General features: G+C 41.9%; 1 protein-coding gene across 1 annotated transcript in view; it reads left to right on the top strand.

Moving 5' to 3' along the window:
- LOC138266081 (trichohyalin-like) overlaps positions 1-24,368 on the top strand; it is a 475,778-nt gene that overhangs the window by 36,353 nt on the left and 415,057 nt on the right. The window contains exons 2-4 of the mRNA XM_069214443.1: positions 5,350-5,430; positions 8,588-8,697; positions 20,434-20,512. Coding sequence (XP_069070544.1) covers positions 5,350-5,430; positions 8,588-8,697; positions 20,434-20,512 — 270 coding nt within the window. The remainder of the gene's footprint in view (positions 1-5,349; positions 5,431-8,587; positions 8,698-20,433; positions 20,513-24,368) is intronic.

Raw genomic sequence — 24,368 nt, 5'->3', positions numbered from 1 at the left:
CATCTGCAAGGCTGCAACTTGGTCGTCCCTTCACACTTTTGCGAAGCATTACTGCTTGGACTCTGAGATCAGAAGGGACGGCCATTTTGCACGGTCAGTGCTGCAGGATTTCTTGGTTTGACCATTCAGGCACCCACCACCGAGTGCAGTACTGCTTGGGGACTCTATTCAAATAGTGAGGAATCCACAGGTAGTTGTATCCATCAGAAGAACGAGTTACTTACCTTCGGTAATGACTTTTCTGGTGGATACATTAGCTACCTGTGGGTTCCTCATGGTCCCACCCGCCTCCCCGTTGCCTGTTTGGTCTAACTAAGTAATTCTTGAGTGTGCTCCTCTTGGTTTTGAGGATTGGTATATATTATGTATATGTGATTATATGTGTATATATAGAGTTCATATATTTACTTGTAAAAAAATAAAAAAATAAAAATGGTAGGTTGAATTCTCAGAATGAGGTGTTTGTTTGGAATATCATTAAATATTACTATTGTTCTTTCATCTCAGTGGCCTATTATTCTCAGGCACGTAAAAAATGTTGGTACTGACGTCGGCACGTCGGCGAGGACCTCTTATTGCCCGTATGACGTCAGACGGCGTCGCGTGGGCAACTGTGACGTCCTCGTCGACGTGCAGAAGCTAGGAAGAAGATTTCCGTCGAGTGCTGGCGCAATGGGAGTATTCATTAGGTGAGGAATCCACAGGTAGCTAATGTATCCACCAGAAAAGTCGTTACCGAAGGTAAGTAACTCATTCTTTTAGGTCATAACCCGGGTCATAGTGTTTGGAACCTTGGAGTAATCAGAGTGGGTTCTGAGGCTGACAGTTAGAGAGAAAGAAAAAAAAGGGAGTTTGCTTGAAGATAGTGATTCATGTACTCTTGAACTAATTGAATAAACCTCCCTTCCAAGCATCAACTGGAGTTTGCGTGTTCTTTGAGGAGTACATCTTAACATGGGACACCCACCTTTGACCCTTGGGGATGGTGTTCATGGGAGACAAGAAGGCTCAGGAGGTGGGGTGCACTCCCCTCCCTTTAATAATGTGTTTTGGCCCGGGGGATAGGTTCCAATGGGCCTAATAAGTTTCAAGGAGGGAGAGTTGCATGCCCCCTCCCCATAATAATAGAAATTGCCCCGGAAGATGGGGTCCCCGACCCTATTAAGGCTCGGGCATGGGCCACATGGCCCTCCTCCCTTTAATTATAAAAGTCTGCCCCGGGTATGGGGTCTCTGGGGCCTAATAAGGTTTGGGGATTAGGACTATGTGGCCCCTCCCCTTTTTAATGAAATTTCGTCCCAGGAGATGGGGTCCATGAGGCTTTAACTAAGGCTCTACGAGGGGGGGCTTTGTGCGTTCCCATTATTATAGTTCACCCCAGGGAGTATGGGGCCCAGGCCTTTTAAGGCTCAGGCTGGGGAGCCACGCGCCCCCCTCCCCTATTATTTTTCTTTAGCCTCAGTGATGGGGTCCCTGTGGCTCATTTGGCATCGGGTAGCGGGGGTCACACATCTCCTCACCTGATATAAATATGTTTGGCTTCAGAGGGATGGGGTCCCTGGGGCCTCTTGAAGCGTGTTGGGGGGGGGGGGGGGGGCACATGCCTTATAATTAATATATGTCCCTCTGGGATGGGGTTCCTGAGGCCCATTTGGGCTCCGGTCGGGGGCATTGTGTCCCTCCCATCTCCCAATATAAATGTTTTTTGCCCGGTGAGATGGGGTTCCGGGGGCAAATAGTGGCTTGGGAACAGGGGGGATGTGTCACCTCCTCATCTGGCAGGGAGTTGGCAGAGGGGGTTGGACTCAGAGCCGGGCTACAGGCCAGGCCCTGCAGCAAACCCCACTCTAAAGAACCAAAGGCCATGCTTGGCTGGGGTTGCTTGCCTGCAGAGGGTTGTTTGCAGGGCCTGGCCAGGCTATGTTGGCAGTCAAAACACAGCGCATGCCACTGGCTGTGCGAAATGTGTGCTTGCTTTGAGGTGTTGGCTGTGGCCAACTTCCCCCAATCTTTGCACTCTGCCTGATGTACGAGTCCAGCACAATGCTAAGCAAGTTGTCAAAGGACTCCCAGAAATCATGCATCGTTTGAGGCAGGATTCCTTCTGCGAATAAGAGGATGGAGTTTGTCACAGGTCAGCAGACCTCCAACTCTTTCACATTCACAGTGAATCTGTTGTAATACCTGGCAATCCAAAGACGTGAGCTTTAATTCTTAGAAAGTGTTACTTTGGGACAGGGATGTAAACTTGGAGCTGTCGATTTCACATGATGTCCAGACCCACAATTTTCACAGTAGATACTGACCTTCATGGACAGCTTCCACTGTGAGAAAGGTTACTGACTGACATGGGTAGTGACCTTCTCAGAGGAACATGTTTTCTCTGTGCTGCATCGAAGTACTAATAGCCCATGATATGTTCACTAGTAAATTCATGCTAATAATCTCCTAAATACATTATTTAGAAATCTTATTTCACTTGTAGTTGCACATTTCATAAGTTGCCTTTCGCATGTTTGATGCATTATTCCAGTAGAAATAGTTCAACATATCTTCAATAGAGAGGCATGTGTAAAAGAATGTGTTTGTGGTTTAAAAACGAACTCCATGCAAATGCTTTGCGCTGAGCTCATCGTGTGTGTTAGAATAACTTCTGGTTTTGTATACTGAATATCATTAACCCCCACAGAACAAACCGAAAGGTACTAGTAGAGTGAAAATAACGTCAGATACTTCAGGTCAAAGGCATTTTTTCCACTCTGCGCCATTATGGAAGTGTCTGCTGAATGACCAGGAGATCCCGAGTAATACTGTGCATTTCCCAGTGATTGTTTTTAAGATTCAACAGAGGAAGTCAGTGGAATTACTGATATAAACAATGTTTCCGTTGGTTCTATCCCAAATTATCAGGCTGGAATTTAAATTCAGAAAGGAAGGACTGCAGGTAAGGCTATTACAAGCTCAGCCATGTTTACACTACCTGCTGGCCAGGATCATAATCTGAGTTTAAGGTGGATAATAGTAATGCTTTCTATTTACATCACTTTGAAATGGCAAACATGCACTAGCAAGGACTACTCCTTTACCGACCGCCATCTAGGCTCATTATAGGGACACATTTACAGTCTTCCATTCTATTTAATGTACTTATTCCTGTTTTCCCTTACACCTTCCACTTTAGCCCTTTAGCCGGGCGTCGACAGATAATAGGAAATGTACAGTAGTGTCCTCAATTGAGCAAATTAAGCACTGTTTTCAAAGATGTCAAATGTTGCCAATGCAAAGGTGAAAGCCATATAGTGACATTGCCTTGAGAAAGCAAATGGGTGTGCAAGCCAAAGTGAAATACGTATTGGCTGATCATGAAACCCAATTATGGATATATAATAAATGTAAATTATCATAATATTGATACTCACAAATTACTTTGATTTAATCCACATTATACATAGGAAAAGTTTCCAATTGAAGGATCACATATATTTATTTCTATAGATATATTTTACAGTAAACACAATTTTACCTATTCATTACATATTACAATTGCAAAAGTATAACAATGCCAACATCTAACTTTCATCACATATCTCAAATATTACTATATTGTGAAAGAATAAAACCAAATATCCATACACTTTCACACACAATATATTTTTCCTCTGGAAAGGGAGGTTTTGGAAGTTTAGAGTAACAACCATTGATATCTTTCAGTTCATTGCAATTTATGCTTTACACTTGAGAACTGTTAGACCTGACAGCCTTAGGGTGGTCATCCCTAACTTTTTTCCTGCCTCCCTCCACTTTTGAGATACTGTTTTTGCTGGTTTTTAGACTCTGCACACTTTACCACTGCTAACCAGTGCTAAAGTGCATATGCTCTCTCCCTTTAAACATGGTAACATTGGATCACACCCAATTGGGCTATTTAATTTACTTATAAGCCCTTGTAGAGTGCACTATATGTGCCCAGGGCCTGTAGATTTAAAGCTACTAGTGGGCCTGCAGCACTGATTGTGCCACCCACTTCAGTAGCCCCTTAACCTTGTAGCAGGCCTGCCATTGCAAGGCCTGTGTGTGCAGTACACTGCCAATTCGACTTGGCATTTAAAAGTACTTGTCAAGCCTAAAACTCCCTTTTTTCTACATATAAGTCACCCCTAAGGTGTGCCCTAGTTAACCCCTAGAGCAGGGTGCTGTGTAGGTAAAAGGCAGGACAGGTAGTTTACATGTCCGGGTAGTGCAAAACTCCTAAATTTGTTTTTATACTACTGTGAGGCCTGCTCCCTTCAAAGGCTAACATTGGGGGTGCCCTTATACATTGTTTGAGTGGTACCTGCTGATCTGAAGGGAGTAGGAAGGTCATATTTAGTATGGACAGAATGGTAATACAAAATCCTGCTGACTGGTGAAGTTGGATTTAATATTACGATTTTAGAAATGCCACTTTTAGAAAGTGAGCATTTCTCTGCACTTAAATCTTTCTGTGCCTTACAATCCACGTCTGGTTGGGTTTAGTTGACAGCTCCTTGTGCAATACACTCAGACACACACCAAACACAGGATACTCAGCCTCACTTGCATCCATCTGCATTTTGAATGGGTCTTCCTGGGCTGGGAGGGTGGAGGGCCTGCTCTCTCACAAAGGACTGCCATACCTCGTTCTTTGACCCTGGCAAACAGGATTGAACTGAAAGGGGACCTGGTGCACTTCTAAGCCACTCTTTGAAGTCTCCCCCACTTCTCTAAATCAGGCTCTGAAACCTAAGAGGAACTGTAAAGTAAGTATTCCATTTCCTTTTTCCAAGAAAACCTTTTAGTTGAAACTAGTCCCTGCATCCTGCAGGATGGCATTTTTTGTACCTCTTTGAATGTCATGCTGCTAACCCCAAAGTAGAGTAGTTTATCAATATACTCAGCCCCCATCATCTTCAATCATGTTGTGTGAAGAGCATTAATGTGATAGCAAAGTAATAGAAGCCTGCAATCTTGTCACAAGCATGGAAACGGTCAGTTTTGATGGACCCAGTGGTCTCCATCTGCTCCCGATACAAGCTCCCAAAGCTGAAACCTACATAGGAGGGTTGTTTTAAAGGCATATGTGTGGTATGTATAGATTAAATCGGGACACAGTGCTTGTTTCATTTAGAGACCGGCCTTACTTGGGGGTAACACCAAAGAGCCCCTGGCCATCTGCATGTCCAGTTAATTTTAAGGTTTCTGGTCTAAATGTCACAATGTAATGATGCTTTGGAATATAGTTCATGTTGCTTTCTCAGGAGAGTAATGCTGCTACACTAGATCTGTGTATGTTGGATTTCTGCTTGCTTTGATATTGCTTTGTTATTGCAGTTGGCTGCTGCAGGATGACAGATACACAAATGGAAGATGTCACTTCAGCATTTGAAGCCACAAAGGAGGAATTTCAGTCAGGTAAGGGATCGAAAAGACCTGCCCTTTATATGTCTATATGTGTTTTTTTTCTTTTTCTTTTTAGTAGAGATGAAGCCTACTAGACAGTTTGAGTATGAACATGAGCACAAACAATCATAATTACTTTTAGAGTCAGCATATTGCATCAATAATATGGTGTGCTGTAGTTTTTGTTTATAGCGCAAAGGTCACATACACAAAAAGTAGTCCTTGAAAGGCCTACAGATGTTTTTGGGAGTCAGTCTTTATATGGACACCCTATTTACTTTGTCATTCGCGCTTTCCATCATCAGACATTTTAAATATACTTTCTGCTTGCAAGTGTGGGGTAGAATTTGCCATTCAATGACCATCAATTTGACCAGATACAAGCCTTTTATGACAAGTGGTCAGAAGTGAGTTCTCATTTTGTTCTTTCCAGCTCCTCTATGTTTTTTTCATCACCATGAATTTGTTTCTTATCAGGTGTACTACATACCCTTTGCAAGGTTAACAGTGATTTTAATGCCTCTCACCTCTCTGTTGTGTCCCTGTATTTATGCACAACATTTATAAAGATCATATGTTTGTTAGTTTAACTACCCCACATTGTGTCTCGTATGATGCCCCTGCATCGAACTGTTAACGCGTCCCTTTCTGATAATTTATTTCACATCAGGACTCGTTTTAGGCCAATGAATCATTTGACCCAGTTGAGAGACACCGTAGGATGAGATAGCTAATCAATATATCAATCAATACATCAATAACGTCATCAGTATTTATCACAACAATACATTTCACCTTAGTCAAAGTCATTAATCGATTCAAGACGCTACCATGACCTTTCAGTCATGAATAACCACACCAATTTAATAGAATTTTAAGAATTTTTATTCCCTATTAGTTACAATCTAAGATTAAGTGCGTTAACCTCAAAACCAAGAAACATAACCGCATAGTCACAATATGGCAACTTTGATAGGATTTCATTAAGGCAAAGAATCACAAACATTAGAATATAACACGGCGTGAACATAGATCAATTTTAGCAGTGTCGATGTCGCGTCAGTTCAACAAAACATAGTCTCGGTCATTTGTCTATTTGCGTCAATTTGGTGAACACCAGTCCTAACCACTGATTAGCATTCGCATGTTGGGCTTCATGCAAAACAATTTAGAACACCAATTTGGAAAACATTTAGCTATGGTCTCTGTCAAAAGCAAGCAGTTGGTACCTAGAAAGGAAAAGCAAACAGACAAATTACAAATGCATTGTCATAATTACCCTCCAAGGATTAGGTCAGCGCACAGGTTCAATCTTCATCTTCAGGATACCAGTCAGATTGCCATTAGTCAGGACTCAGCTAAAGGGCAAAAGGGCACTTCCCTCATAAGTAGGAAAAGTGTAAAATGGGCATTCTAAGGGCAAGGATGGTTTTAATAATAATCTCAAGCCACCAAACAGAGTGACAGAGTTTCTGGATAAAATCAATAGCATTCCTTAACCCGCCTTATGACCTCTCTGTGACATGGGTTTTTATCCCTTTTTCATAGAACATTCCCCCAAAATTCTATTGGACATCTTCTATACCCCAGTATCTTTAATCTATCAAATTGGACATTAGGTAATCCTAATCTTCACCCCATATTGGTTTGCAAGCCTCTGATTGGTCCTCGTTATTGACGTCTTTGGAGGTGACACGTCCCGTATGACTTCATTTCTTGATAATTCTTTGCACATCTTTTGGTCAGCAGTTCTATTGTATTCACCGGTTTGAATTACCTTGTACATTGCATTAATCTACACTGTTTCACTTCAGTTATAACATTTATTCCAGGGGCGTAGAAGAGGCGCCTGAGAACGGATTTAACATGGTTACATTCATCTTCCAAGCTTGAAGGAAAAGAACATTGCAGGGTTATTGCCCCTTGGAAGTCAGCACACTGAAAAATAGAAGAATGCATTTAATATAAGAGCCAGGCAGCTAAACTCCGGCTCATGCTAACTTAAGGCCTATGAATATTTCAGCTCAGTTTCAATAACGCAAATGCTAGTATAAGCTTAATTAGAATGTAACATAAACATTTTAATCATCATTATTAGTTTGCGTATACATTGGTGGCCACTCTTCGTGGTCATGATTTCAGGTGCACATTTAAGCAAAATCGCTATGATTATAGTTTCTCTGTGGCATCATCACACATTAATTCATACACATTTCATGTTAATATAGATTATATAAGCTACGCTCTCTCACATCATTTTGGATTCTTTTGGGGGTGTTTACTTCTCCAGTGGTATAGTAAGTTAAAGGAATGATATACACCTTAATCAGTCATCTTTGGTGATTTAACATTAATTGGTCTAAATCTCTCCTGTTTTTTCTCCATTATTTTCTTTTTTTTACCAATTCCAAATCAGTTCTTTAGAATGTAATTTTCTACTGTTATAACACTCGTCTCACTATTATCAGATTAGTATACTTGCTCACAATATGTCATTCTGCACTTCCCATTATTCTCTTTGACTAGTCCTCTGATACTTGATGTGTTTCTACAAAGGTGCAAATGGACATATATTTTCAAAATTATTTCCGGCTAGGCAGCCATCATAGCACGCTATTTATACCCTATTTTATTTCTTGATTTCATTTTCCTGACTTATTCTTTGGAATCTTCTTGATCTGGTGCTGGGTACAACAGAGCCAGTTCCCCAGCAGTTGTGAAGGAGAGAGAGCAACGATTAAGAGCGCCTGAATCGCTTTAGCCTTCATTGTATGTTGGTATGCAAGTGTATCATGCATGTACGTGAATGGTTTTTTGTGGGGAATCGGAGATGTAATTGATATAAAAGGAACATGTGTGTTATAAAAAGAGTATATCGTGTTATATCATATCTACCCTTTCTGAGATCAAAGAATTGCATTAAGTGAAAATTATAAGTGTTCACAACTGATTAACTTAAACTGGCTGGATGGGTAATTTTTGGAAAAACTGTGTTTACTTCCACCTGTCCCCTTGGCCTTAAATTCTTGCAGCTCTGCGTTTGGGGATACCCTAAAGTTTATATGTGGTAGAATATGGGGATCATATCAAACATACTTTGATTACCGACCATCTCTTCCTCTTTTATGGAAGGATTCAGTCTGATATGTTTATATTGCATTATTTTCAGGTCTAGAGGCAGAACCCCTGCTTACTTATTCACAGACACCTGGCCAGTGGCCAAAGGATCACTGTGATTACCTGTTGGACACCATTGATGCCGAACTTGACCAAATGCAGGTAATACATGGTGATCATGTCCTTACAGTAGTGGGGGTTCATGTTTATGTCGGTGCTGAGATGACAGATACTTTGTGAACTCTACTTCACTTGCAGGGAAGTGGAGGGCGAATGTCGGGGCATGGCTTATATGTGAAGATGACAACCTGGCATCATGCCACCATTACATTAGTTATTGCACATTTCTACATGGAAATCATACTTCTAATGTTACATTAGCTACACTTTGACCAAGGATGCTATTATAGCCTAGACATGTGAGTTGTGTGCACAATATTCACTGTCTGTAGTTGCACTCTTCTTATTACGTGTTTTTTGCCACATTTCCATTTCCCTTTGACATGTCTGCAGGGGTGCTGCTTGCTAATCTGTTCTTTGGGTTTTATGCAAAACTTCACATCCCTGTTTCTGGGGTGTAAATAGTGAGGTTAAATTACACCGAACAAGAATGGGCACACTAGACTTTCTCTTATGCAACTTTGTGGATTCTCTCCAAAGCAGATTATGAAGACAATGACCTAAATTGTGCATTTTACAGCACTATTATCAAATAAACTAGAAACCATAGGTTTACATGCAGTTTTCAAGGGGCACTCATGAAATATTTCAAATCGTTCATGAGGTTTTCAAAGAACCTTAATTTTTCTTTCACCACCACATTGTAATAAAATGGTAACAAAACCATGGCGTTACACTAAAAATTGATAAAAAACAGTAGGGTTTACTGGTGGTTCAAATAAACTTGGTATGCATTTATAATGCATTGTCATTTTTCAAAATGTATGTGGCTTTATTACTCACTTCCTCCCTCCACCACCTCTTAGTTGTACCGCTTGTCCTGTGTAGAAGGAACAGCACTGACTTTCTGCTTGCTGTTCTGATTTATGGAGAGAATTTGGCCAGATATTACCTTGTTTAGCTTGGCCTTGGGTTTGCATTGAGTTTTTTTCAATACCTAGCCAGATATGTTCTTTAGTTGGCATGTTCATGACACTTTCCTTTCTCCAGTGCATGCCAGTTAGACGTTGAAACCCAGTAAGTGCCAGCATTGAGGATATATTATGCGGGAAGTATTACCACTTACAAGTTACTCTTGCTTGTAAGTCAGTCAACATCTCAAATGAAAAATCTTTTTTTTCTTTCTTCAAAGTAATAGTCTCACAAGTGACAAATCAAGCTTGCTATATTGATGCCAAAAACATTAGAACTAGAGTTTTTGGGAGCATCCTAGAGACATTTCTATTTCACTTCTAATTAATCATTATTCATACAAAAAAACTAGTTGCAAATAAAATTGCATTTAGGTTTTATTTAGGAAAAATGTAGACCTCTTTATAAAGTAAATTTTATTATCTGAATGCTTAAAGCTCAGTAGTCTCCAGCCTAGTGTTTTTGCCATGTGAGCCAATTTGGAGGTGAGCAGAGCTTACCACTAACAAAGATGGCAACTGTTCTCAGTCCTCTTACACAGGAGGACCAGGACCATGAAGATGATCCCTGCGTGCACTTTGAGATGCACGGAGTGTGAAGGCAGTAAATTGGCTGGGCACTCCTTTTCCTTCACTCTGCTGTCTCTGCAGCCAGAGGGGGTTCTGATATGTAGGAAATCTAGTGGTGTTCAGGCATTGAGAGCAAATTAACACTTTCCATATGAGGTCCACAAAATTATGAGGTTGCAATGCATGGTGCCAAATATTATCAGGAAGATGAGAGGCCTCCACCCAATCAAAAGGAAATTTCCATCTTTGAATATCACAGCTACATGCTTCCAGCCTTTAAAATTCAGCATCATCCACCGCGTAAATTCCTATATCTTCAGGGATTCTGCAAGGGAAACGGTTCTGTACAACTCAATACAAATGATAAATGTGAGTGAGGAAATTCTTTCAGACATAATAAAGCCTGGATCTCTTATGTTTCTTTATGGGGTCCTCCTTGCTTAACTAGTCTATTTATTGTAATTGTAATGGAGTAAGGTTAACTTGACTGGGCTGGTTGCTTCTTATGCCACAATTAAGTAAGAGTGCATACATAAATGAGCTTTAACGTTTGAGGTACTTGTGTTTTCCATGAAAATTTGCGTTGAGCTTTTATAAACCTCTTGCATTGCACACACTTGTAAATACAGTCAAGTTCATATATTCTTCTCTGTGATTTTATATGGTTAGGTTGTTGTTAGACATTGGGTCTCTAGTTGGCAGAGGTATGCACCCTGTCCAAGTAGGGACCACAATCCTAGTCAGAGTAAGTCAGATACACAACCTAAATTAACCTGTGCTCATCCCCTAGTAGCTTGGCACAGCGCAGTCAGGCTTACCTTAAGAAACAATGTGTGAAGTATATGTGCAACACTGGTGTTCCAGAAAGTCGTTCATTAGAATTGATTTTCGTAAGTCCAGAAGTACAGTCAAACAGGCACAGCCAACACGTGTTTCGTCTCAAGAGTGACTTTATCAAGGCTAAAATGGTAGTATAAGAAAGGAGTATCCAAAAGAGGCACGTAACAGTGGCACCTGTGTTGAAAAACAAAATGGAGAGTGGGGATCTGATTCAAATTGTCGATCCGCAAAATGTAAAACTTTGTTTTTAGGAAGTAGTATCGTCCAAGAGTAACAGGTGAGTAAATCCTAGGCACGCAGAAGGTTGGAAGGTCCTTGGTAAGTCCGACAGCAAGTATGGGAGCTCCTTGTTGTATTCAAAATGAAGCTCAAATAAAATAGGTAGCAAAGTAACTGCTTCTTTATGAGCCACAGTGAAGTGCCCTCTGGTAACAAGAAAATAACTTCATCAGTAAGTGTCCCGACTTTACAACGGGCCAAGTGGAAGCCTTAAAACGTAGAGCCGAAGATGCTGAAGGCAGATCACGCCGCAATAATATATGTTTTGTGGGGTTCCCTGAACGGGCAGAGGGACCTAGCACAGAACCATTTATTGAACAATGGCTCACGGGAACAATCCTAAAAAACAACATCCCAAAGATTTATTTTCTGTAGAGCGTGCCCACAGGATCCCTTGCAGGCCCCCGCCACCCAGCGCTCAGCCTCGCCCTCTAATAGCAAGACTCCTTCGTTATTGCGACAGAGACCTTATCCTACAATTGTTCCGTATATCAGGTCCTATACGGTTTGAGAACGCAGAAATCACAGCCTAACCAAACTTTACCACGGAAGTACAGAAGAAACGTAACTCCTTTTATAGGGTTAAAGAATGATTACACGAACATGACATCAGGTACGCTTTGCTGTTCCCTGCCAAACTCCATGTACAAGACGACACCTGCACTCTTTTTTTTTTTTTTTCTTCCCAACTCCAGAGGATGCATGGGCCTGGCTGCACACTAAAGGCCTGGCTGACCTGCTAAACCTAAGAAACCCTACGGAAAAGTGGTCTTCCCCTGAAGGCGAAACGCAAGCCCCGCAAAAAACAAGACACCAAACCTTCACCTGAACAATCTCAAACGGAGCGCTCCTTACTACTACAGGCTACATCCCGCTTTGTCAATGCATCCCCAACCTCCCTGTCTGCCCAAACTGATTCAGATCCAGAACTAGATGCAAACTCTGATTCCGCAGACTCCACCCGAGGTCCCACTCTCACACCACATACGGCAGATGACATTTGTTAGTTATCCAAGATCTAAACATCGTAGTGCACTGGGCCTTGCCTCTTCTGTAAGGACACAATCCACCTCGAATATCTGTATGAGCCCTGGCTGGGTGTACCCACATTATCACGCTATTTTAAGCCACAACATCTTGGTCGCCAGTGAGGGCCGGGTATCCCAATGACTTGGAACCATCAGCCTAAAGCACCCCCCGCTCCATACCGACTGTTTCTCCAAGTTGACAAATACTGGAACACCACCAGCCCTGCCACAACCACAGTTAATGTTATATATAGTTATTGTTTTCCTTTTTACTAAATGGGTTTCTCCCATGTTACACAATGTAGTCTACGTTAACAGTAAAATGCATCACAACTGTGTTGTTAATAAGAACATGCTAGATAATACCAACGTTACAGAATGGCTGGTCGTAGAGGGCACTGAGAACATTATTGGCACGAATAGGGTGAGGGCCACAAACCCACTGCATCCAAATAAACCCACACATATTTCATGACCTTCCAAAATCCGCAATACACTCAACAATATAATATACTCACGTGGAATACTAGAGGTATGGTATCCTTATGTAAGCGGCAACAGATTTATGCATACCTTAGGAGGCACCAGATACATTTTGCTATGTTACAAGAGACTCATTTGGCTAAGTCCTCTCTAGAAAGTTCAAGTACAAAGTGGAAGGGACAATTGTATGGCACTACCTTCTCGACATTTGCCCGCGGGTGGCTAACTGGATAGCCCCAGGGGTCCCATTTGCTATGTCCCGTACACAATGCGACCCTAATGGGCGGTACGTGATTCTGGAGGGTGACCTAGATGGCTCCCCCCTAGCATTAGTTACATTATACACTCCCAATGCGAATTTCTATGGACACTTAATAGTAATCTTAAGGACCCGGCGATTGATAGCATATGGCAGTGGTTCCCAAACTTTTTCGTCCTGCGGCTCCCTTGACCTATTGGCAGTTGGCCGTGGCTCGCCGTTACGTTACCTTTTTTGGCAGGTGGGAGGATGTAAGCCCGGCATCGGGGGTACTTCCATTTTCCTCCCTGAAATTAATTGCTGTGAAGGTATTATAATCGTAGTTGTGATCTACTTTGTCACTGAACTGATGCTGTAATAAAGCACTTTATCAGCAACAAATACTCACTTTACCACCTCTCCTTTTTACTCCAGGCCTTGAAGCCTTAAACCACACGTTCCTGCCATGAAAGCATCTTCTTCAGTGGCAGCAGCTTGCATCATATTCTGCATGTCACAGAACTAAATAGAATACACATCTCTGACAATCCTTAGCAACAAAAATGACACAACCACTAAGCAGCCAATTGAAACATTTATTTTCTTGGGAATTCTGGCATTAACATCAGCAATCTGAAAAGGGCAGTGTTGGCTACATTCGCAGAAGGACCTTCAATAGAAAAGTCTGTTGCAGGTGGCATCCGAATGCCATATATAGCTGAGCTATAACTGAAATGCAATGGGAGTAACTTCCTATTCAAACTATCTCAGTGCCAGTACACTAAGAAGGTGATATCCCCTCAGACATGAACCTGATGCTGAGGAAGCCAACCTTCCTCCAGCAGCAGGCAGGTCACTGTTTTCCTTAAAGGAAAAGAAGGGCAGCGCGAACCTCTGAGTACCCTTTAAGATGGCTATCCAAACCCTGCGCTCATCATTGCATTTCTCACATATGCAAAACTGTAGCAGTTGAGGCACCCATCTCTCTCTTTGCTGAAATGCAGGTTAGAGCAGGAACCGCTGCTGCAGGTGGGAGGGACTCCTTCTTACTCTGAATAGGAGTATTCAGAGTAAGAAGGAGGAAGTAGAGTTAAGAGTAGGAATATTTTGCAGAGTAAAAGACAGCGAATAGCTGCAAGAGTAAGAAGGAATATTATTTGGAGTAAGCAGAAGCTTTGTTGCTAGTAAAGTGATGAAAGTAAGAATGACAGAATGAGATAAAGATGATAAGAGAACAAATCCTTTCATTTACTTCTAACATAGAATCTGTGCTAGTAAAGCTGGATGTGCTTTCTGTTTCATGCACAGATCACATTGAAGTAAGGGACTTTAATTGAGCACTATTGCAGCTTGCTTCAGTTGGTTAAATATCACATGTACGCAGCTGAAATAGGTAATATTTACACGTTTTAAGGCGATCAGACACTGCTGACATGCACTACCTGGCATTTATAAGCACATTATTGCTGTTTCACTGGCTCACTAAGGTACAATGTCTACCGGTACAATAGTTTACGGCTCTACCCGTCTCTGTAACATACCTTGTATGGAAGAAGAGTGCAGTGGAAGGTGGGCTGTGGTGCATTAGCAGGCAACCAGCCGAGGTCTGACTGCAGTCACTAGGCTGAGTATCCTATGATTTTCGTTTTATAGACAAATCTTAGCTGTGTAATAAACTGCCTATCTTTAGGGCCCTGCTGACAAGAAAAACAAAGTGAACAAGACAATAAAGGTTCCTACATACAGACAATGCATCTGCAATGCACACATTTTTCAAAAGTGTTTGTCTTAGGGTGGCTCATTCCGAGTGCAGTGCTTGTGACCTATCCTTGAAGGGACAGAATTAGTTGTCTGTGACAGCAGGTCTTCCATGAAGGCCTGAGTATGCATTATTTGTTGAGCAGAAGAAATGCCCTTTACAGTGCTCTACTGCATATTTCTTTACCGTTTATTTTATTTTTGGAGCTTGTGTATTAAATTAATGTTCACCCTTAATGACCTTTATAAGTAGTCTTCCTTGTCTCCTTACCTAGGCCGAGGTTATAAGAATTAGCATGTATATTTCAATTATACTGCACAAAAGGTTTTGTTAAATTGCATGAAGGGATTTCTAAAATTCACTCCAGCAACACTTCTGAACTGTTTAGCTCAGGGTCAGGACCTGTTAAATAACTCTGAGTTGAGAGATGGTTTTATGTTTCAGTGTCATCCATTAACACTGCAGTTAGCAGGAGGCCAGGGCAAGTAGTGACAGCAGATATTTATAGCTATTCCTCCTTTCATTCCCAAACCGTGTGCTTGGCACCCCTGGCTAGTTTAGATGGCGCACCTGGGTGCCACGGCGCACAGATTGGGAACCATTGGCATATGGGGTGGCGATTTTAACTGTGTTCTAGACACCCATGTAGACCGCTCATTTCCTCCACTCGCCATTGCTCCAGCCAAACGAGCTTCACTTGTCCTAGTAGAATGGGCCTCCAACAATGGTTTGAGAGAAATTTGGAGAACTGGACACCCCACACACCGCAAATACTCTTATTATTCACCAGTGCACAAACTACATAACAGAATAGACACGCTTTTTGCATCAGCTAACATAATTAAAAAAATAAATACATCCGAGTACCTTGCCCGCACCATTTCAGACCATAACCTGTTATACGCTACATTGGTGTTGGGCCGCACACACACCCGCATCCCAACATGGCTTTTGCAGCCAGATGCCCTCACAGACCCTCCCTTCCATGCAGATTTGTCCAAATGTTTATCCGACTATTTTTCCTTAAATAAGAACACCACCTCATCACGCGCTATTGAATGGGATGCCCATAAAGTTGTGATACGTGGCCACTGTCTGGCAGCCTCCGTGGGGGTTAAAAGAGCACTCACCAAAGAGCTACAAGAATTGGAAACCAAACTACGTAAAGTAGAGGTCGAGGTCTCTATAAACGAAGCCTCATTAGAAGCACTGAATTTACTCAGGGCTAGTCACAGAGAGGCAGATATTAGGCTGGGCAAACACGATTACAGACACTTCAAAGCGCAACAACATGTAGAGGGGGACAGATCGAGCAAAATGTTAGCATGGCTGGTTCACCAGCCATTGCAATCCTCACTTATAGGCGCGGTTAGACTGCATTCAGGTATCGTCATTAATACTCAGGTTGAAATTAACGTGGCCTTTCACACATATTATCGCTCCTTATACCAACCCTCCCCCCACCCAACTGAACAACAGTTGACTGAACTTCTGGCGCTGGTCCCCCAAAACCCGCACATTATGGACAACGCAGATATACTAGACGGCTCCATTACTATGGAAGAGCTATGCTTCGCTCTTTCCCAAATGGCACGTAGCAAAACCCCCGGCTCAGACGGACTGCCAGTGGAATATTTCAAATCACAAGCCGCCCATCTCCTGCAACCCCTCTTGGAGGTGTTTAATGAAGCACGAAATGGGAGGCAGCTGCCAGGCTCCATGCGCAAAGCACTGATAGTTGTGCTCCCAAAACCAGGCCGTGACCCATTGGACGTTAAATCTTAAAGACCGCTTTCCCTCCTAAATTCTGACTGCAAACTTCTAAGGAAGATCCTAGCAAACAGGCTACTCTCTTACTTACCAAACTTAATACACCCTGATCAATCTGGATTTATCACCGGGAGAAATACCTTCTTAAATATTAGGCGATTAATCCGTATAATGCACTACATCACAGAGGCAGAAACAGTGGCTATATCCCTGGATATAGAAAAAGCATTCAATACGCTTAGCTGGGATTATCTTTTCTACACTCTTAGTGCGCTCGGTTTTTGACATGGCTTCATTAGCTGGATCAAAACATTATACTCCAAACCCACAGCCAGAGTCAAAACGGGACAAGTTATCTCCGAAGCATTCCCCGTTGGCAGAGGCACTAGGCAAGGCTGCCCGCTCTCCCCCTTATTATTTGCAATAGCTATGGAGCCACTAGCAATTAAGCTCCGCAGCTACACCTACACTTGGGGCATCCCAGAATTCAATACATATCACATCGTATCCTATACGCAGATGATGCCTTGATATACCTGTGCAACCATACTACTTCCATAGCAGGGGTAATGCTAATACCGGACAATTTCGCACTCGCCTCGGGCTTGCGCATCAACTGGTCCAAATCAAGTATTTTTCCTCTCACCCCTATACCAAATGGGCAGCACATGACACTACCCCAATATCAACTACCATGGTCACACTCGACCTTTAAGTATTTACGTATTCAAATTTACCATTCCATAGTTTATCTAAGAGAAGGCAATCTGGACAGATTGCTTAGGCCTACCCGTGGCTCGCTGTCATTCTGGAGTTAGCTCCCTCTATCTCCTATGGGCCGGACAGCCATAGCCAAAATGCTAATCCTACTGAGGTTTTTATATTACTTCACCGCGCTCCTGATACCTCTGCCACGCTCGTTTTTTCATAAGCTATACTCCCTACTGACTGACTTACTATGGGGTAAGGATAGACGTAGAGTAGCACTAACCATAACACAATACCCACAAGAGGAAGGCGGATTGGGCATGCCAAATCTTGAACTATATTATGCAGCTGCTCAGTTACAATGGGTAGCCATGTGGCTTAGTGAACCGCCCTCCCCGGAGAGTGCAGCAATAAACGCATACACGGCACCACAAACAATATTAACATAATTATTGGCTGGACCCCTCTACCCCCCGAATAAGTCTCCTCTGTTGGATGCAGCCAGATTCTGCTGACTTAGATATGTCCAGGGCGGAGCCCCATCCCCTCCTTACTCCCCTTCATTACCTTTGTCTCAAGTACCGGGTGTTCAAGCACTCTCATCATATCACGATATGCGCATCACTAAATCATTAAACATGGGGGACCTCTACTTGGGCTCCAATGTAAGTACCTTCGAAGAATTAGTGGCCGCTGGGACCATGCAATTTGGGGCCTTCCTGACATACAGTGCCATCAAAAAACTTCTATACAGTTCTTGGGGACACAGCCACACCGAACCATGGGAATCTCCTCTACTCACTACAATTTTCACTATAGGCAACGCAAAAGGCAATATAACTAAGTTATACAAAATACTTATAGCAGGCGCCTGTACAGACTTAGCTCAGGTTAAATCCCGCTGGGATGCAGTCGTCACTGCACCAATTCCCGAGAAAACTTGGGGGGCGTTCCTCACCACGATTAAGTCTATCACACCCAATTGAAGCATAAAATTAAGCGACTAATAGAGCTCCCTCTTAGTGTGACCCCAGGGAATAAGATTTGGAGTCCTGTTCTTGCCCACATCGCACACATACAAAGCAGATGTGCCCCTCTCGTCTCTCCAGTCTAGTGTTGCCCCCATAATTTGTGACGCCAACACATATAAATGTAATAATCAAACGTGACTATAATTACAAGTTGTACAGTTTTAAGTTGCATGGCAGTACGCAAAATTATAACCGTATTATACAAAGTCAACAAATACGTGTAAATGGATACAAGAAGGGATAATTCTTATTCTTTTTCTTAAGTGAAAGGTACTGCTGTGTCTACACCCCGTTAAATAAACAGATTTTAAAAAAAAATCAGTAAGTGTCCCCACCTCTGTCTGAACTATCGCGCTGAAAAACGTTAAATGTGTTAATAATTTTATCCCCAAATATCAACTTGACAATTTCTGAAAAACGCACACCTTTATGTTCATTGTTGGAAAATGAACTTCATTCTCGCAAACATTTTTTTTTTTTTTAAATAACATTTTTTTGCCCTCAAATTCCATCTTTTCATTTTTAGAAAACTCACAAGTTTGGTCCTCAAAAACAGATTACACCTTACGAATTGAATCAGCCTCATGTGCCTATGTATCACAGTCACATGCAAGGGATGCCCATCGTGTGCTGCCTATAGCCACCAAACGCATGTGATTGCTACGAAAATGGTTGGGTTGTTACAGTGGTGGTCACCACCAAGCCTGAAATGGACAAAATAATAAGTATTCCCACAGCATGCCAAGGAGCACCATCCTAAGGTCTATGTATCAATTGCAGGATGATTAATCAGTTTGATATGTAATTCAATTTAAAATATTCCCAGGGAATTCAAATCAGGAATTTCAAAGTAAATCTCATAACTAGTTTTTGTTCAGTTAATTAAAGAGGGTACCACTTCTTCTGTACTCAATCCCTTAATTTAGAGATTACCATTTTTCACATTTGCTCATAACAAAAAATAACTATATATATCAATTTTTTCATTTTTGAGCTGTACTCCTTTAACATCACTCCCATAAATACGATCTTTCCCTTTTCCTTTCAAAGTTAATACTTTCCTTCTGAGATAGCGCATCGTTTACCATTTCCTTTAACATTTAGTACTTTTTTATGATCTCACTCACTTTGATTTTTTAAATGTTTGTTACAATTTCTTTTAAACCTTGTTAGCCATTTCTTCTTAACATGTTTTATATTCTTATTAATTTACCCTTCGATTTTTGTATTCTAAGGTAATTAACGAATATTAAGATTTGTCACCCAGCTTCTGTGTAAAATTCCCACAATATTTAAAAAGGTCCACTTTATGTGACGTTCACAGTAATGCATAGTGAAACCACAATTAAGCCAGGGCCTTTGTAGCATAGGTGCCTATGTTGGTTACCACGAAATGCAAGTAGGAGGCACCTACCAGATCCCAGAGATGGCTGTTTCAGGGAAGGAAGCCGAAGGATTGCAGCCTTCAGTTAATACAGTGTAGCAGTTACCAGATGCTAGGAGTGGCCAAAATAAGCATACACACATATTCATCTGTGTATAAATTGATAGGTAGAAGTGCATGCACGGACAGGCCTACTTACATGTACAAACACGAATGCACAAATTCATAATGTCTTTACCCAATTCCCTGCATGCACACGTTCGTTGGTCATCTCCCTCCGTCAAAGTTGCATTCTTTGTGCTATCACTTACAGTTCATTTGTGAGCATGGGACAGTCAAAGTAGCATGACTGGCTGGTGAGAGAGGATGTGCACAACGGTGCTGCATGACCAAGAATTGGTGACTCCTCTACAGTGAAGTGGGAACGAGTCCCACCAGAAACTCCAGTTGTTACACAGAGAAACACTAGGGATAGACGTACGCGCATAGTACCTTGTCACAAATTTAAGGGTGGCACTGTGGCCTTCAAATGTCTACTTCATATGTAAGTTTTCAGTCTTCACCCAAATTCATATGGAAACCCCTCCTGCACTTAGAATTCCTATAGCTACATATCCATCATCTCCCTACGGAGACTTTACTTTTGCACCATCTATATTTACCTCATCAATGCACATTTTAGTAAGCACTCTGTTTTCTCAATATCTTACTTTGCAGTCTCAAGACTATGTTTCCAGGGTTTCTGGTACAGTTACAGAAGGTGTGGACTTCCGTGGTGTAGATTCCCACATGACCGGTAAGGCTCAGATCTAGATTTCTATCTTTGTTTTGTAGATGCCTACTGCCACTCCTGCTGTTATTCCAAAAGCATGATTGACACTCTGTTGTGCATATTCCTTAAATGAACCTTCTTCGCTGATGTCAGACAGGACTTGAACAATTTACTACATCCATTGTGGGTTACTGGTGCCAGGTAGCACTGTCTGTTGTGTGTGAATACTCATGGCATCACAGGGAGTGTGGCCTTGGGCCAATAAAAAACATCACGAGTACCAGTGATATTTTGTTTTTTCTGTGCCTGTACAGTTACTCAGTTTTGTAGGTTATTAAAAGATATATCTTTTTCAGTCTCTTTCCTCCTGTCTTGACCTGTCATTTGACAAAATAAATAATGTTTCAAGACATGCCAAATTTTGCAGGCTGATGTCTGGCAGCCCCCTCAGTCATATGGTCTATGGTTCATTTGAAAGTCTCATGATGTTTCATTGTGTGACGTGTACTCTCAAATGGTTCCTCCAAGGCCACCAGAGAGAGGAAGGCTAAAGTGACTCTAGCCTGGTTAAATGGAAATGTTATGACCAAACTCCACCCCCCCCCCCATCCCGATCCCCTCTCCCCCTCTATCACTCTACCCCTTAGTTCGATGTGGTATGACACCTGGGAAGAAGGTTCATTTAGAGAACAAATGGAAACTACTGTATCCATTAGAAATTAGATCCGGAAAGCAGGTAACTTGTTTTTTTATAACTCAAATGTTTAGATTTCTTTCAAATATCAACTTGTGAGAACAGGTACTGCGAAGTTAGGATGCCACAGTGTGCAAACTATATTGCAAGCATATAGATCAGTATTGATTGAGTTTTAGATGAAAAATTGTAAACATTCATAAACCTAATGCATCACAGGGCAGTAGCATGTAAATTCATAGAGCATTATTAACAAATATCATAAGATTCCTAATTCCTATTAACAAAGTAAATGGTACAAATCAAGCATTTTGTAAGTATTAAGAGCGCATCCCAAGTGATGTCTCACATAATGGAAACCTAGTTGGTGGCAGACATCTGCCATATCTCTATAGTATTTTGTCTTGCCTTCCCAGAATTTACATACTATTCTCTTGGGGACAGCGCTTGGGCTTATGTATCAGGATCTAAAAAATACAGCATATTGAGGTGTTGATTTCCTTCAGTATTGTGCAATATCAAGACCACCCACCATACCCATCCCAGGAGGGGACCCACTGGATAAACCAGCGAGCTGGATCTGGGTTGTACAACACTCATGGGCTGTTTACGCAACCCTCGACCAAGCTCCGGACTCCACGTTCCCTGATCTAGTAATTTGCATAAAGTGCAAGGTGAGAAGGCAGGGCCTCCGTGCCGAAACCAACATGCCCTCCTCCAGGTTAGAGGATCTGAGAAGGCCCAAGCAGCGAATCATGTCCTCCGCATAGCTGCCGCTTAATGTGTCATCAAAGCAGATGAAATTTCCTCCCACCCACTTCTGCACCACTGCCATCACCATGCTGCCACTCCCTGGGCAACGGCCACTTCCTTGACACTTTCGCCTGCAAGAGAAGGCAGTTTCCATTAGGATGTTTCAGGGAGATAGCAGGGCTTGTTGCGGAGCTCTAAAGAAGAGTGTCTGCCATCTTGGCCTACCAGGCCATTCTCCTAAAGAAGAATGTTATGAACTTGCTTATAGGAGCCTCTTTGAAGAATAGACCCAGTGCCGCATTCAATTCCCTTGACCAGTTTTGAGTTTGTATATAAAGGACACGCTGCAATCTGAATTCTTATTTTCTTGGGAAAATTAAGGATGTGAATTTGGTAGTTATAAAGCTACTCGTTTGAGGGTACTTGGTACCCAAAGCCCATCTTGGCAGGTAATCTTCTCACACTAATAACCCTCATTATCTGCACATGCAGGAGATAAATATTGGTCTGCCTCCCAGTTCTTTCAAATTTTGGCTTCTCTGTAGAGACTGCCAATACCTTTGCCATTCTGTGACTATTTCCAATAATGGTTTGTGAAAAATTAAATAGAAGAGTTCTATGTAACAACCCAAAAGGGTGTAAACTAGAAAGTCTAACATTCCGAACTTTAAAAAACATTTTTATTGCATTTTTGACTTACTCATACGCTATTTCGCTTCAAAGTGAAAAGCAAGAAAAAAGAAGTGCAATCTTTAGCTGGCCATCTAAATAAGGAGTGTTCGTAAGTGCAGTTATATTCCTTTTGATCAATTAAAGTGCTTAGATTTGTCATAAATGTATAGTTTTGTACATCGTTGTCACCAACTTTTTAAAACTTCACTCAGTTTAGGTTCTATAGGTACCACTTACAATCACATTTCTTCAGCTAGCGGCCACTTTCTTAGGTCATTACAGCAGAGGGCAAAAACAGGTTCCCTGACCTTCATCCTTTGCATGGCGATTCACCTTTTTGCCATAACCAGTCCCACAGCTGTTATAAAGCAACACATTGGGAATGGATGCATACCCAATATACGTTGTTAACATTTAGTTTTATAATGGGTCGTACCGCAGTTTGCAGTCTAGCAATCACTCGGGTGCAGTAGTTCTTAATAACCCGACACAACTATACCTCATATATCCAGTCTGCTGGCAACAGTCTGCCTTTAATTGTGAGCTCCCAGTGCATCCTGGCCCACACAGTGCTCTGTATGTAGGCTCTGGTCTCCTTCCTTGAGCCAGAGATAGTAGACCTAAAATTGTTCCTGATTCTAGGAGCCTACCTGTGAATCCTTGTGATGTGTCATGACCGTATTTAGACAGCCTCATCTTCAATATGTTTCCCTTCAGTTCCCACTCTTGTTTGATTTGGCCTGTGTATAATTTATGAAGGCCCTATAAAGGAGCCCAACAATCAGGATCTTTTTGACAGTCTTTCTGAACACAGTGTCTAATATCCAAATTGTCAGACATAGTAGGTAGGAAATCCTTTATTTTCTTTCAGCAGAGATAGGAAAGGTAATTAGGTTTTGTTATCTCAGTGGTAGCCGCCAAAATGTATGCAATCTGTGCAAGGGGTCCCTGTCAGCCATTCAGGCTGGGATGCTAAATAATACCAGAATTATATCGATGTGTTCACCCCGTTGATCACTCAACCCAGATTCAGCCTTTTATAGGTGTCTTTTAATTTGTATTACATTTACACCTAACCCTTTCAATGTGGCATCAGCCATTGAAGCACCAACTCAAGGAGTGCCACCTCTTCTTCATGCACCCATTGGCCTAGTGGAAAAGTTCTCGACTTGTACCTAATTAGCATGCAACTGTATTAACAATATTTACTTCTGTTTAAAAGCTGCAGACCAATTGGTCTGGATCTATACCAGTGTGTCATCTGCATAGTAAGTAGCTACATGATTAGTGCCCCATCTGTATACCCCAGTTTTCCATTCAATGAAGTAGCATGCTGGCCAGGAACTTTGTCACCTATGAAAACAATATGTGGGACAGCAGGCAACCCTGTACGATGTCCCACAACAATGTCCATTTCTTGGATACTATTTTTCCAGTTTTTTGTAGCGCCCGAGGACTAGTATATAGTATTAATGTCCAATGAATAATGCCTGGGCCAAAATTGTACTCCTTGAGCACCTGAAACTTGAAGTCCCATACCACAGTATTGAATGCCTATTCAGTATCGAAGGAGGCCACTACATATTTCCCTTAAGTCCAGGCACAACTGCCATGTGTGCCAGTGGCTTTAAGTTGTGTATGCTATTGTGGTTCGTGAGAAATCCTGATTGGCCTGTATGAATTAATTCTGCTAACACATTCAGTAATTTTTTCTGCTTGAGCAATTACAAGGAATTTTATACCCGTTAATACCATTAGTGG

The sequence above is a fragment of the Pleurodeles waltl genome, chromosome 11 (assembly GCF_031143425.1).
Source record: "Pleurodeles waltl isolate 20211129_DDA chromosome 11, aPleWal1.hap1.20221129, whole genome shotgun sequence".
NCBI classification, from domain to species: domain Eukaryota; kingdom Metazoa; phylum Chordata; class Amphibia; order Caudata; family Salamandridae; genus Pleurodeles; species Pleurodeles waltl.
This window is presented reverse-complemented; position numbering and strand designations above follow the sequence as displayed.